The 16,417-nt window shown below is 48.9% G+C and overlaps 1 protein-coding gene across 5 annotated transcripts in view; it reads right to left on the bottom strand.

Moving 5' to 3' along the window:
• Positions 1-16,417, bottom strand: part of LOC147747817 (dimethylaniline monooxygenase [N-oxide-forming] 2-like) — a 232,893-nt gene that overhangs the window by 69,558 nt on the left and 146,918 nt on the right. For all 5 annotated transcript variants that reach the window (XM_086956176.1, XM_086956198.1, XM_086956206.1 and 2 more), the window contains exon 5: positions 6,017-6,159. In XM_086956176.1, the coding sequence (XP_086812302.1) occupies positions 6,017-6,159 (143 nt within the window). The remainder of the gene's footprint in view (positions 1-6,016; positions 6,160-16,417) is intronic.

Raw genomic sequence — 16,417 nt, 5'->3', positions numbered from 1 at the left:
AAGGAAGTAACATGTTATGAATGTCTAGATCTCCATGATGCCGGGTATTGGATCTATTGGACTATGAGTTTTGGTGAAACAGGTTTGTCCCAAAAAGTGTTCAGATGAACCATGCCTGAGGACTCTGAATAGTATTATAATAAGGTTTTGCAGTTTCCCCATATTTCCTTAGCATTCTATCTTTTCTCATCTTCTAGAGCAGCACTCTCTTTCATCGTCTTTTCTCTCTCATGAAAAGCATCAGCACCAAGACGCCCCAGGCATTCAGCACTAAATAAAATATAATTCAAATCAAATCAAATTAATTCCCATACTCTGGATTTTCTCACCAAGACACATACTTAGGACATGGCCTTTCCATCTCTATTGTTTTGAATGTTAGATGTTCACCTCTAGCCCCACACTGTACAATAAAGTACAATCTTCGGTGACGACATTGACTTTGCCTTATTTTTTATGAGTGTATAGGGTGTTGCTGTTTGTTGAATACTACTTTCTGTTTCAGTTAAAAGTAGGTAAAGCAGTCTTTGTTAGCTGCATAAATAGCCAATCTGGCATAGGTCCATTAGTGTGGGAAGTGTGTCAACCCATGGCTTATCTCTGCGGTTTCTTCCTAAGGTGTTCTTAGACTTTTGTGGCTCTACAAACATATATGGCACAATAGGAAAGGGAAATATGCACACACTCTCATGGAGGTGCTGTTATCTTACTATTTTCCACTGGCTCTCTTGCTTCATTTAAAAAAAGTAAAAAAACACTTTATTTATAAAGTATTTAAAGTTCATGTGGAAGTGTGATATAACTAAGTACTGGGTTGATATGTGTCAAAGATTAGTTGAGTGGTTTATAGTTCCCACTCGATCCTAGTGAGGCCATAAAGGGGTAGGTCTCCCCATAACTGAACTGTGTGGCATGCAGAACAAGATCTTATTGTGTACTATTATATGTCAGAAAGCAGGTCAGGAGGCATGATTTACCACTAGTGGCTTGGTGTGTTTAGGGACGTCATACTCCACACTCTCCTGTGATGAGTCTATTTCAAGAAGGGGAGGCTGGTGGCGCTCACAGAGTGTTAGCGCAGCCTGGAGAAAGGCCCCTGGCAGAGAAATTGCGGGTCCCAAGAACCCTTCATCTCCCACTATGTTTGGAGATGTAGTCTGCCATCCTGGGTTATCAGGTAAACCTTCCCTCATGTTGCACAGTGAACCTTCTGGGCAATTGTACTACAATGTTTCTGCAGCCAGGATCCTGCTTTTTGGATTTGTGACTCCTGTGTGGGTAACAGTTACTTTGTTTCAGTGCTTACTGGAGGACAGTTTGAATACAGAGAAGTATTCTGGAAATTCAATTGTGTTGGGGAAAAAGGAACTTTGAACTACTGATTGAACATTTGACCTTGCAAGTTAAGACTTTTATGATTGCTTAAAATTTTGTAATTTTTGTTTTTTCTGTGAATGAACGGGAAGATTTTAGCTTTGAGAATATGATTAATTATGCTATGTATTTATGAAAGTGTATTCAAATAGAATTATACTTATATTATTTAGAATAGGTCTCCCTTAATATTAGCAAATGTTAATTATTTTTCAGTTGCACAAAATATACATTATGATCAAATTCAATCAGTAAACAGAAGGTGCATATTATAAAGTCTGAGGTAGTTATTTTACCGATAGAGAAGGTTTAGCGAACCTAAGGTAGTTATTTAAATCTTAATATACTGCAGTTTCTGGAAGTCAATCTTTGTGTTAGGAACACAGAAAGTTGGTTATGGAGAGTTGGTTACACAGAGCTATTTATAAGGTATATCTTTCACTACTGAGGTTAGATGCAGAATATTCATGACAGATTACTAAAATAAATGTGTTGTCTTTAGGTGCCTATTACTAATTGTAAAAGTCAGTGCCAGAGAAGTGATGAGTCAGAGGGCATATCCAATGTTTCTGTTTACTCTCTCCTCCCTGCCCTACCCAATATTGCCCAACATATTATATTATATTTGTCAATGGTGGTTGCTGTGAAGAGTAGAAGAATGCACCATCCAGTTGGATACAAAGTATGAAATTAACACTTTCTGACATTACATTACTATTCTGCATCCACTGCCTAAGCTCCTGAGTCCTGTTATCAGAGGCACCACCTGATTTACATACTTAGTTTACTCATATGTCCCTTGTTGAGTGATATACCATATACCCAGGACCTGTAAATTAAATGCTACCGGTGAGCCTGCAGCATTCATTGTGCCACCTGTAGCCTGAACGCAATTTTAAACTGCAAACACAGCAGTTCTTTATTAATTTAATATACATTAAATAAATGACTAATACCTGGCCACCTAAGCCATTTGTATTGCCGGGAGGGCCAGGAATAGTCTGAATCGGCACACTTGTAGGAGTGTGATGGTTAGTAGTATTGTTGGCACTGTCATTGGCTGCACTGGCCTTGTATGGGTGGTGCACGTTGCAGTGGCTTCCTGACGACGGCCCTGGCACTTTCGTCTTAACAAATTAAGCACTTCCTTAAACTCCCCTTGTATAGCATGTAAGTGTCACCTTTAAGGTAAGCCCTAGGTTGCCCAGAAGGCAGAGTGCATAGTAACGAAAAGGTTGAACTTTTACTGTAAGGCTTATATGTCCTGATAGAGAAAAACTCCTAAACTCGTTTTTCACTACTGCGAGGCCTACCTGTCCCATAGGATAACATTGGTTGCCTTATTACATTTAATAAGTGCTGGCTTTTGATTGGGACCAGGTGTCCAGTTAATGTTTTGGATCTATGACAGCTTAATGAAAAATCCTCTTGAATGGCAAAGTCGGATTTTTAATTACAATTTAGAAAATACTTCTTTTAGAAAGTTGGAATGTTCCTGCCCTTGGCTCTTTTGTGCCTGCAGTCTGTCTTGGGTGACATGACAGGGTGTAACTGGCATCCTCCCACACAGTCACACAATAAAGGGATTAGTGTGTGCCTGATTGGGCCATCGGTATGGGGAGGGTGGAGCTGAGCCTAGCCCAACTTGCAACAGAATAGGCTGTGCTCTGCATTCACGCAAAGGACCTATCACCTCCACATTGTCACTGTAGCCAGCTTGGAGCCAGGGCAGGGAAGTCAGAAAATTCCATGCACTTCAAATAATCGTTCTAGAAGCTTCTCTCACCTTTCAGAGGATTGCCATCAGGATTTAGAAATAGGACCCTCAGGCCCACTCTTTAGTTCACTCCTGGGCCTGTGGAAGAACTCTCAGAGAACTTCCTACTGCTGTGTACTATGCACGACTGCTTTGCTGTACCTGGAAGGAGTGCTTTGTTGTCTGCACTGAAGCCTGCCTTAAACACTCGGAGGCCAGCCCTGCTGTTGAGCCCTGCATCTTCACCTCAACCCAGGACTACCAGAGTGACTGCAAGAGATATGTTGCTGGCCTCCTGCTCAGAGCCATAGGGACATTAAAGGCTACCATAATCTTGAACCTGCACCACCTGTACCCAGCCTGAGTGAGTCCAGAATCCCTAATTGGTGTTCCACCAGTCCAGGACCCTTGGTTGTGGTGCTAAAGGTGCCCAGATAGCCAAAATCCCAAACTGAGGACTGTGAAATTTTTTTGCTAAAAACTGCTTGGAGATCGAAGAGAAGACTGGGACCAACCTGCTCTTCTATCCACCCACTATGCATCACTGGCCGACCCGACTTTTCGGCTGCTCCCACTACGTTCTTCTCTGCAGCAGCAAATCCTCTTCAGCTGTCCTTTACTAAAGGGGTATCTGCACCCCTGGAACTGTCTCGACTACAGCCATCTGCTTCATCCCGCTTGAGATTTTCGACTTCCATGAAAATGACTAAGTCAGAATGTACGGCTTTGACCCAAGGCTCCCCGACGACGATGCCCCCTCCTTGGACACTGCCTATAGCCTTGCTGTGCTGAACTTTACCTTCTCAAGACATTTTTCTTGACACCTTTTCTCAGTCCGAAGGTAAGCCCCGACAGGGTCCAATCCACTTCTTGTATCTGAACTATGCTCCATCACAGTCGGCCATATTATTCGACTTTGATGGGTCTCACCCAACAAGATGACAGTCGTGGCTCTTTGATCTTTGAAGAGCTATGTTTTACTAAAAACATTAACAATACATAACTCCGGTTCTACTTATTGGATTTTTGTACTTTTGGTGTCAAATCTATTTTTTTAAATGTACACTATTTTTCTATATTGGTGTGGGTTTTTTCTTATGTTCTGTTTTCACTTTATTACTGTTTGTGTGCTACATAAATTCTTTGCACATTGCCTCTAAGTTAAGCCTAACTGCTTTTTGTGCCAAGCTACACTGGGTTAAGCACAGGTTTAATAAATTACTTTTTGTGGTTCACCCTGCACGGGTTTGTGTCTGTTGCTTGACAAGGGATCACAACTCAGTCAACTAACCCAGCTTCTCACAGTTTCCATCATTTACAAAACCCTGAACAGAAAGTGAGGTCACATACAGCTAATGTATTGCTATAATGGACTCCTGACAGCTAGTGCTGCCCTAGTGTTTTCTCCTTCATGGTATTTTGTCACCAAACCACTTCATATCTACATTCTTGCTGACTCACTTTTGGGACCAAGCATGTAGGAGTGGTGGCACCAGGCCCCTCTTCCATTACTGGTGATGTGTACGGAATTGTTATGTGATGACTACAAACTGCTTAACCATGTAATATAGTGGAGTCCAAGAGGTCTGAATCCTGTCACCTTCCACAAACTCACATGTGAGGAAACCTTTGGAAATCTCTCTTCTGAACTGACACCCATGTAACATCAGCCAATGGAAGACAGCACTGTTTCATCCCTGTAGCTGGATATGGGCCTAAACCTATTGTGAGAAGTCTGGGTTTAAATATCCCAAAGAAATCAGAATTTACTGGGCCCCAATTCTGTCAGCTATGGGGGTTTGCTTCTGGTTTCCTGAATCCCCTTTACTGTAGACCCTCACACAGGGAACCAAATAACCTTTTTAAGAAGTTGACTTTTCCGGCAGTGAGGCAGAGCAGTGCATGGGTGAATCAGGGAGGTGTTATGGCCTAAAATCTCAAAACTAATCAACTCTAAAAATAACACTCAACAAACTAATGTCCAGTCAGTGATTTTTTTTTTAAAAAAAAGTTAAAATACTGATATTCACACACTAAATACTATACATACAATTACAAATATATATTAAACGGCAGGTGGAAAACAATGAAAACATCCCTTATATGCCTCACAAACTGCATTGTGTGCATACTAAAGGAAGGCAACAGGGATTTCCTATATCCTTACAGCTAGCCTGGACCCAGTAGGCATGAGGCACCATTAATTGTCTGGGTGGCAGCAAGCTCTTACCCCTAAAGTCAAAATACCCCCATGTCTGCCTAGAGCAAATCATGCAAGGTATGCAACTATAAAAAGTGACGGACACTGACTTTGCCAAAGGGTGTTCACAATTTACTCAGTAATTAAAAGTGGATATTTCAATATGCATGAACATTTCAGAGCCCTACTACAAGTATGATGATATTATGCTTTTCACTATTGAAAAGTGAGAGCTATGAGCTTAGACATACTTCACAATAGTAGACACTTATATATTGTTTTCCACTGGGCTGCCTAACAACCTTTCAAGTACAAAAACAGTGAGGGATGGCCCGAATAACAAACAGCATTATGTTGAACATAAAGTAGTCCTAAGAAGTGCCACTCCCATACTTCAAACTGTAATTCACAAAATATCAAACTCTAAATATTGAGAACCAAATATTGTGAAGGTATGTGCAAACAGGTAAGTATAGATTTTCTATTCTTGAATTCACATCTAAGTACCTTGAAGATGTATATTATGTGGTTAACTACATGTGAAGTTGTGTATAGTAAACCTATACTTACCTATGCATACTTCTCACAATACAATGCAGTACAATAATGATTTTAGGCCTCAATATTTTGGACTCACAATATTTTTTCCTCAATATTCTGGTGGAAAACACAAGAACTTCATATACCTTTGCAGCCACGCGACTGAGCTCCGTAGCGATATCCACTCCGCTGTTGCCGACCCCAACCACAAGCACCCTCTTTCCTTGGAAGCCCTCTGGGTGTTTGTATTCTCCGCTATGGAGGTATTTTTCTTTGAATCTTTCTAAGCCTGCAGGGATGACAAAAGTCACATCATATATTGAAGAATACATGAACATCCAAAATGCCTGTTCACAGCTAAGGAGTCATTTATGATACATTGCCAAGGCAATTGACCACTATTGTCCTATCAGCAATATTCATACCAACATTTCAGACACCATACTTTATTAGAACATTGGAATGTTGAGAGCTCCAATGAAAACAATGGAGTGATCTGGGCTTCTAATGGCTCGTAGAAGCCTAGAGCTCCAACATTCCAACATTGGCGTTCACAGCTGTTGCTGTGGACAAAGGCCTCACGGAGCCTGAGGGGATTTCAATCCTATCAGGCTCTAAAATCCCCTCAGGCTCTGCGAGGCCTTTGTTTTACTTGCTACAACATTCTGCTCTCTAGTGGCGGAATGTTCTAATACCCTTATATCCCTCCGTAGCTAAGCTATACAGGCATTAAAGTTCCACTCCCTTGTTAAATGCCCAAGCCAAATCCTGGAGCGGGCCTTTAATGGCTAGTGTAGCCCAATACTATAATAAATTATCCAGTGCACTGGGCCTTTAATTAAAATTATCTTTAAACTATGCAGAAGAACATAGAAACAAATGCTTTAACTGTTTCATGTTCTGCTTCCTTCTCTTCTCAACAGTTTTTAGGACTTCCTGGCTTGCAGACAGAATGGGTTTCTCACTTTTTTTACTGCCCTCTGTCCAGCACTCTGACTCCACCCATTCTGGGTAAAAGTATAAGAATCGGGCAGCCAAACTTTCTTCCTGTTTTTTCTGCCTGCAGTTGTACCCCATGAGGTCTAGTCAGTAGGCTGGTCAAAAGATTTACACTGTCTGCAAGGAGCGCTGTGGGCTGGAGGAAATATTTGCATCCTTACACGCTGGTGAGAGATACCATGGGGATGATGATGGCGGGGCTTAGTGTCTGAGGAAGATATGGAGATAATGGGATCACTCATAATGTGCTGCAGTAGGCTACTTGTCCTCAGGGTAGGCTCATTAGGACCAGTATGATACAGTTAAAGTGGAGTGTCTCTCTGTGCTTGGAATCATTGCCCTTAAAAGAGCACCTAAGCCAATGCAACAAGGATCGTTAATTACTTAACTTATCTCCTTTATAAAAAGCATACTTCACTTATGGTTGGGCACTAACAGGGTGTTGGACTTGGCCCTTTCCCCCAAATTTTTCACTTTTTGCCCCCCTAATTTGAATGTCTCCCCCATGGTATTAAACATATAAGGACCAGGTGTGGTAAGAGTTGCCCTGTTGTAAAATTAAATGTTGTTAAATGGTGTGCAGAACATATCCCCCCATGTTAGAAATGCATCTGACTGAAATGTACTGTGTTTTTAAAATGGATGCCATGGCCCTGGGTTTTGCCACCTGACTGCGTTAGGTCGGCAGTCTAGTTATTATTACCCAGCCACCCCTAGCTTTTGGAGGGAAGCCTGGCACCCAGGGTGCTCAACCCCTCCCCTTGAACCAGTTTTCCCCAACATTCCGGAAATTGCTGGCACTGTGAGGGAGGAGGGTATAAGTAGAGGGAAGTGCCACCAGAGAGGGTGACAGAGCTGGGTCAGGGACGTGAGGGGACCTGCTGCAAGGAGTCACCGCCACATGGGCCTGTGAGCTGGGCCCTGCATCCATTCTTCCCCTCTCCACTGTCCCCCAGGGCTTGCCAGCCCCACTTCAGGAGATCAAGGCTGTTTTGTGGGAGGAGGGCCACGCCGCAGTGGGGATGGTGAAAGCCTACCACCCTGCCTTGATGACGCCCCCACCACCTGCTGACCTGGCCCAGTAGTGCGACTGCTCTGTCCCCCAGGGCCCCTGACCAAGGAGAGCCCCTCTAGGTCCCTGACGCTGTGGGACTTAGAACTACGCCAGCGCTGAGGGAAAGAGGTGCCCAGAAGAGGAGGAATGCTGTGGGCTTGAACCCCCCAGGAGGTGAGGAGTGTGCCCCTGGGGCTGGCTGTGGAACTGTTCGCCCCCTCCGTGAGGTGGGCCTGGCAGACGCTGTGCTGGGGAAGCGCTGTTTTGAAGAGGTTGGTGCCCCAAAGGAAGCTGTGGCCCCTTTGCCAACTGTGTGAGGAGCTGTATGAGGAGCTGTATTGTGCCCCAGAGGAACTGGTACCCTTTGATAGCGCTTAACTGCCGTGTTTTGGCGCGCTTTCTGTGAGAGGACTACTTAACAAGAAAGGGAGCCTACCCCTTGTCCTGGCCTCGCGCTGTGTGGCAGCGCCGAAAATGACCGCCGCGGCCCTGCGCCGCCTTGAGGAGACCCCCTGCTGGGGTGTGCATCATTGCGGCAGCCCCCGATGCCAGGAGGGGGCCGCCGAAGTGGAGAGAGGGCCGCGCTAGGCCCTGAAGCCGTCCGGGCCCGTGTCATGTGACTGGGGTGCCTGGCGGCATCATTGGCCACGCCCCCAGCCGCGCAGCGATTGGCTGCCAGGCGGCAGCCAGAGAAGGAGCGGAGGACCGAAGTCCCGGGTCCCCGTGAAGAGCGACCGGTCCGGGAGGCCACCCCGCCGGTCTGTGCAAGCCCGCCGCAGAGGAAGCGGGAAAGAAGCCGCCCGAAGGTGCCACGGGGCTCCCGTGATGAGGAGGGAGCCCCGGAATTGTGGAGCGCCGGTGAGAGTGACCGGAACGGGAGCCCACCCCGCCGGTCAGGACCTGGAGGAGGCTGGGAGCGCGAGCTGTTCTCGGCAAGGCCCTCGGAGACCGCAGGAGAGCCCCTCTTGTGTCCCGCCTTTGTCCCTCCGCCGCCTGCAGAGATGGCAGCAAGAGGGATCCCTGAGTGAAGAGCACGGAGGGAGGGAAGGGGCCTCGAGGCACATTGCCGGTGCCTGCCCCCTCCGCTTTGAAGTTCGGGTTAGGGAAACCCCCCCCACGAGATCGGCACATCGCCTGCAGGGCTCCCAGTGGAAGAGGAGCCCGGACCCAGCTGCCTAGAAGCAGCCGGTGAGTGGGGCTACTTATAGTGGAGTTAGGGGTTGTGTCGGGGCATAAATCGGTGCCCGCCCCTGGGACAACCCTGAATTTACAGGTGCCCCATCTGGCAGCAGGCACCTGCACCTGAAGAGGTCTGGAGTCGGGGCACAGGGTCGGTGCCCGCCCCTCTTCTCTGGGGAGACTGTTGTTGGGCCCTGTTGGCCCTAACTCACCAGAGAGAGAGTCCTAGCACTGGGCAAGGACCTCAGTTAGGCCCCGGGACCAGTACAGGACGAATTAACCCCCGGGTAGGGGAATGCTGAGACTGATGGGGAACTGTTGTACCTACAGGGGAGTGGGTCACTGAAATCCCTTATGTTTGGCCACTAGGTTGTGTAGGCCAGGAGTCCCTCTACTGAAGCGCCAGGCCAGATAAAGAAGTTGTGCCTATTTAAATGCCACCCCCCCTGTGAATGCTAAAGAACTGCCTGATGCTTTTGTTGCAGGTTGTGGGCTAAGGAGGCATATGCCCCAGGTGCTCCTGTTGAGGTCTCATGTGGATACTTAGGCCTCCCCCAAGAAATATTGCTTAACTTTGTGATGCCAAGGTTATAATTCCCCCTGGTATTGCCTCTTTTGTAGTGGTGTAGAGGGGACTGTCACTGGAAATGTTGTGACCTGAGCCTACGGTCACTATTGATGTTACCGCAGCCAAGGTATACTGATGTTTTATCCCTGAGGGTGGTTTGTATGCTTTTGTGCCCTTTTAGTGCAGGTGTGCCCCTATGCTGGCCTGATGAGTTATTCCAGGCCCCTGTTCATGCCCCAGGTTTATGAGCTGCTGTACTGATTTATTCCAGGTGTTTCTGTCTGGTATTATATGTTGTTTTTCCCTTACAGGGGTGGGAATTGGCGTTATAACGCATGAGGAGTATTTATGCATAATGTTGGATTTTGCAATTACAGCCTATCCCCGAGGATGAGAGCCTGAGTGGGTCCCGCCAGATTGGCCCTAGGTCTAGTGTTCAGTTAACCATCCTTTTTTTCCTTTCAGCATGGACTTATGGACTTAACCCTTTCGTCCCATGTAAATAATCCCCCCTGATGTATTTGGCTCCGGCGCCAGTTGGCGCCTTGTTGTGATTACCACTATTTTGTTCCTTTTTACCTTGCAGGTTGGAGATATCACTAAACTTCTTCTTTTTCCAACCAAAGGTGGTGTCGTGCCTCTTTTGTAGTGTGCCTGGTGTGTCATCTGTGGATACTGCGTGAGTGCTTCACATGTCCTCCGTAGTTTAGCCTGCCCGCTCTGCTCCATGCTACCCCCCCCTAGGAGATTTGGTAACCCCATTTCTTACATTGGTGGCAAGCGGTGGGATAGGACTTGTGTTTGCGCAGTACCACAGCGGCCACGGGTTATACTGCAAATAGAGCTTGGATGTAATCACAGCCTTTTTGTGGGGATTATTGTTGTTTGGCTGAATATTGTTTTTTGATTGCTTCCTCCTGAAGAGTGTTCTGAATTGTCCCCTTGTTCCACTGTGTTGGAATTAGGTAGCCTGGCCTAGGGCAAGACTAGCATATCAGAGGCACAGTGTAAAGATTGCAGACCACCCAAAAGTAATTCCACGCAATATCACTCAAAAAGAAAAACACTACACCAAAGATGTGTGAAAATACGTGCTGCTTTATAAAAATAATATACTTTCTGTTCTCACAATATCATTAGCTTAGAACATTTCAAGTCATTTTAGAATCAGCAATTACCTTTGAAACTGCTAAGCAATTTATCAATTAAATTCTAAGGTGCATTACATTTGCCAGGTAATCAGTAATGACACTTTCAATTATATCAAATCACCACATTAAGCAGGATTAACAGTATACCTCATTAAGCACTATACTTATTTAACCCTTGGAACTATGACTTCCTATGACTTTCAAAGGGGCAGTATCAGCACTTTACTTTAGATCAGATTCTAGCATTCCAGATTTGCAGATGTAATCCCCTCTTCACGTTTGAACCTTAACTCACTACCCACCTTAATTCATAGAAGAATTAATTAGCCTCCCTCTCCCCTAACTCTTGGCAGTGGAAATATCTACTATGACTTTCATTAGAATTATTTTGAATCAGTTTAGCAGTGTACATTTGCTAGTTCTCTCCACCTTCAATGTTAGATTTCCACTGTTACTTCTTAAGCTCAGAGGGACACTCCCCAGCACCAGCCTGGTCCTGGTCTAGTCAGTCGGTTGCCTCTGCTCTTCTAAGAGACACCTCTCCTCTGGTAAATTCTCCCCCCTCCCTGCTCAACCCTCCTTACTTCGTTTGGTGTGAGTGGGGGGGGTCCGGGCCCTCCAACCCGGGTCTCCGCCGATGTCAGGAGACAGGCCGAAGCTTCAGTTTACTTTCAAATGACCCCGGGGGCTCCCGACCTCCCGCCTCGCTAATGCGGAGGCAAGGGATCCAATCGCCCGGTTTCCGCCGCTCTGGCAGCAGTACTCGCCACTAATGGACCGCCCCGCTTCCCTTCTCCACAGCGGAGGAGGGGGGGGGTCCTTGCTGCAGTCGGTTCTCGCTCCAATGCGAGGCCTCGGTATCCGGCGGCTGCTCCTCTTGGTTTTCCCTCGCCGTCGGTTGTCTGAGGTTTTCCTCACCTCGGCAGGGCGCAACACGCATGCGCGGGGAAATAGCGTCCCGCTTCCTGAGCCTGCTCCACCGCTTGGCGCCGGTAGTGGCTCTGCAGTGGGCCTGCTCGACCCTAGGCCCTTCCTGGGGATCAGTGCCTCCAACGCGATTGCGCAGCAGTGCTGGCCACGGTCCCTGCCTCCTCTCACACCTGGACAGCGCCGACTCAGGAGCACACACGACCCCAGGGGATCCGGCCCACAAAGAAACAAGGCAGCAGCGGAAAGGCAGCAAACCCCCTCACTCCACCGGGCAGGACCAGACACCGGTAAGGGGTAGGGACAGGGATCACCGCTTCAGGCAGGACAAGTCCCTGCGTCCGCCACACATAGAGGGGGCAGAGCTGGCTTAACACTTGTGGATCTCCCAGCCCCTCGTATTCTAGGCAGTTCTGCTAGCGCTCCATACTGGACAGGGACAAGTGAAATAATAGAGGGGGGGACCCAGATCAATTCACAGCGCAGGGCCACTTGCAGCTCCTCTGCCCACTGGGATTAACCCCTTCACTTGACTGGAGGCACCTTGCTGTCCAGAGTCAGCAGGATGAAACTAACACGGCTAGGACAACAGGCCTGGGGGAAAAATACCTAGACAGAGGGCAACCCTTGTAGAGTAAACCACCCTTCAGGATCCTACCCCTACCAGACCTCAACCTTCACTCCTGCTGTTCCTCACTGACAGACAAAATGGCTGCCCAGCATTCCGCCTTATATAGGCTGCCCTCTCAGTGGTCCAGAATGGACCAGAAGGTTCTGGAATGCCCTATGTTAGGCTATGGCCAAGTTCTGTTTGTGACAGTTGGGGCAGTTGGTGGCCACCATTTTAGGTAGTGCCAACGTTCCTGTCAGAACAGGCCTCTGGGCCTGAGGTAAAAGATTATGAGGGGGAGAAAGAACACCTATCCCCCTGGCCAACACCTACAAAAAGTCAGTAGACACAACAATTAATAAGGGTATGAGGGGCAAAAAGGGGACAAAATAAATAAAAATTAGGAGGGACTTCGCCAAAAAGCCAGACAGGTCTAACACGCGTCCCCCCCAACTGAAAGTGGGGAGAACTACCCAACCCCTTGGGAGTCCTCATCACTAAGGCGGAAATACCTGGAGAGACCGTCTGCATTGGCGTGGTCCACTCCAGGCCGATGTTCCACCCGGAGGTCCATTCCCTGTAGGGAGATGGACCACCTCAACAACTTGGGATTTTCCCCCTTCATTTGCATCAGCCAACGAAGGGGTCGGTGGTCAGTCTGAACCAGGAAGTGCGAGCCAAAGAGGTATGGCCGCAGCTTCTTCAGAGCCCACACCACCGCAAAAGCTTCCCTCTCAATGGCACTCCACTTCTGTTCCCGGGGAAGCAGTCTCCTGGATAAGAAGACTACGGGTTGATCCAGGCCCTCTTCATTCAGTTGCGATAACACTGCCCCAATGCCATGTTCTGATGCATCTGTTTGGACAATGAACTCCTTGGAGAAGTCTGGGGCCCTCAGGACCGGTGCCGCACACATTGCCTGTTTCAACTTTTCAAAGGCTTGCTGACAAGCCTTTGTCCAAACTACCCGTCGAGGTTGTTTCTTGGAGGTGAGCTCTGTGAGGGGCGCTACAATAGTGCCATACCCCTTCACAAAGCGACGGTAGTATCCTGTGAGGCCCAGGAAAGCTCGGACCTCAGTCTGTGTCTTGGGGGGTTCCCAGGCCATGATTGCCTCAATCTTCGCCTGCAGGGGCTGCACAGTCCCCCTACCCACCAAGTGTCCAAGGTACACAACCGACCCCTGCCCAATCTGGCATTTGCTGGCTTTGATGGTCAATCCAGCTTGTCTCAGGGCCTGGAGAACGGCCTGCAAATGCTGCAGATGGTCCTCCCAGCTGCTACTGAAGACAGCAATGTCATCCAAGTAGGCAGCAGAGAAACTCTCCAATCCAGAGAGGACCTGGTTCACCAGCCGCTGAAATGTGGCAGGGGCGTTCTTGAGCCCAAAGGGCATCACACAGAACTGGTAGTGTCCCTCAGGCGTGGAGAAGGCTGACCTTTCCCTTGCTCCATCTGTCAAGGAGATCTGCCAGTACCCTGAAGTGAGGTCAAAGGTACTCAGATATTGGGCAGCTCCTAGCCGGTCAATCAATTCATCCGCCCTAGGGATCGGATGAGCATCAGTCCTTGTCACTGAATTCAGTCCTCGGTAATCCACACAGAACCTCAGTTCAGGTGTGGTGCCTGGTGGTGCGGCTTTTGGCACGAGCACCACCGGACTGGACCAAGGGCTGTTGGAAGGTTCAATTACTCCCAGCTCTAGCATCTTGGCAACTTCTCCATGGATGCTAGCCTTCACCTTGTCAGACAGCAGGTAGGTCTTGGACTTCACTGGTGGGCTGTCTCCTGTGTCCACATCATGGGTACACAGGTGGGTCCTTCCCGGGACAAGGGAGAACAACGAAGAGTACTGCCCCAGGATCTGGCGGCAGTCCTCCCGTTGCTCGGGCGTTAGAGTAGGAGAGAGAATCACTCCCTCCACTGACCCATCCTTCTCTTGGGATGAAAAGAGATCTGGGAGAGGTTCGCTTTCCGCTTCCTCTTCCCCGTCAGTCACCATCATCAGCATGACTTCGGGCCTCTCATGGTGGGGCTTGAGTCGGTTGGCATGCAGCACCCGTAGGGGCTGTCGAGGGGTCTTAAGGTCCACCAGGTATGTGGCCTTACCCTTCTTCTCCAACACGTCAAAGGGGCCTGTCCAGCGATCCTGGAGGGCGCTAAGCTCTCCAGGCTCCATCACCCACACTTTCTGTCCAGGCTCCAATTCCACCTGGTGAGCATTGTGGTCATACCACTCCTTCATGACTGCCTGGCTGGCCTCCAAGTTGTCAGAAGCTTGCTTCCACAACTTCGCCATTTGGCTCCTGAAGGCCAGCATGTAGCTCACCACATCCTGGGGGGGTTTCCTGGGAGATTCTCCCAACCATCCTTCACCAGGCTGAGAGGACCGCGTACAGGGTGCCCATACAGAAGCTCAAAGGGGTTGAAGCCCACTCCCTTCTGGGGCACTTCCCTGTAGGAAAAGAGTAAACAGGGTAGGAGGACATCCCATTTCCTCCGCAGGCTCTCGGGCAGACTTCTGATCATGCCCTTCAAGGTCTTATTAAACCTCTCAACCAGTCCATTCGACTGGGGGTGATAAGGAGTGGTGAACCGGTAGGTCACTCCACACTCCTTCCACATTGCCCGCATGTAAGCTGACAGGAAGTTGGTCCCCCTGTCAGACACAACTTCCTTGGGAAATCCCACTCGGGTAAAGATTCCCATTAGGGCTCTTGCCACTACAGGTGCAGTGACTGTCCTCAGAGGTATGGCCTCTGGGTACCGTGTGGCATGATCCACCAGTACCAGGATAAACCTGTGACCAGCTGCGGTTGGTGGATCCAAAGGCCCTACAATGTCGATGCCCACCCTCTCAAAGGGGGTGCTAACGACTGGAAGTGGTTCCAGGGGAGCTTTTAGCTTCACCCCTGTTTTCCCACTGGCCTGGCAGGTTACACATGTCCTACAGTATGTGTTGGACGCCACTTTCATCTGAGGCCAGTAAAAGTGGAGGACAAGCCGTGCAAAGGTCTTGTCCTGGCCTAAGTGTCCTGCCAGGGGTATGGCATGAGCCAATTCCAAAAGAAAGGCTCGGTACTGTTGCGGGACTACCAAGGCCCTCGATGAACCAGGCGAGGGTACCTTGGGTTCACTGTAGAGGAGTCCATCCTCCCAGTAAATATGGTAATGTCCCGTAACATCACCTGCTGCTTGGGCCTCAGCCTGTCGCCTCAGTCCCTCAAGGGTGGGGCACTCCCTCTGCCCCTTACAGAATTCCTCTCTGGTAGGACCTCCCTCCACATGCCACTCCGCAGGGATGGGTAAATCCTCCAGAGAGTCTACTTCCCCCTCCACGGACTCCTGGTCCACCACCGCAGGTGGCCGATCTGCCTCATGGGGTGTGGAAGCCGGAGCAGGCTTTCTCTGTCTCCGTGTCTGTCCCTTCTTAGCAGCGGGTTGGGCGATTGTTCCAGGCTCCAACCCAGGCGAACTCCCTCTCCGGGCAGTCGCAGACCGTGTGCTAACACAGGCCCAGTCAGGTGTACCCAGCATCGCAGAATGCGTCCGGTATTCCACCTCTCTCCAAGTGTTGTGTTCCATGTCATTCCCCAACAGACAATCAACTGGCACGGCAGGGCTTACGGCAACTCGAAGTGAACCTGCAACCCCCTCCCACTCAAGGGGAACCTCAGCCACTGGATAGTGGCCCATTCTGCCGTCAGCCATCGCGGCGGGGTGGAGTACATTAGGAACAACCTGCTCTGGAGACACCAGCTGACTTCTCACCATAGTCATGCTGGCTCCTGTATCTCTCAGAGCCTCCCCTCTCTGGCCATTGATGGTGACCCATTGCCCATACTTTGTAGTATTTGGGGGCACCTGGATCTTTGGCACCATCTTCCGCTCTCCCAGGGACACTAAGGTGACACCCGCCCACTCACCCCCCTTATCTAAGGGCAACTCCTCCCCGAGCGCTACACTAGCTACTCCCGGTGACTTTCCTCCGGTGGGAGGGGGTGGTCTCTTTGGGCATCTGACATCTCCCTTATAATGTCCAACGCCACCGCATTCAAA

This window comes from Lissotriton vulgaris, chromosome 1_1 (genome assembly GCF_964263255.1).
Source record: "Lissotriton vulgaris chromosome 1_1, aLisVul1.2, whole genome shotgun sequence".
Classification (NCBI taxonomy): domain Eukaryota; kingdom Metazoa; phylum Chordata; class Amphibia; order Caudata; family Salamandridae; genus Lissotriton; species Lissotriton vulgaris.
The sequence above is the reverse complement of the archived record's forward strand: the minus strand, read 5'-3'. Positions and strand labels throughout refer to the sequence as shown.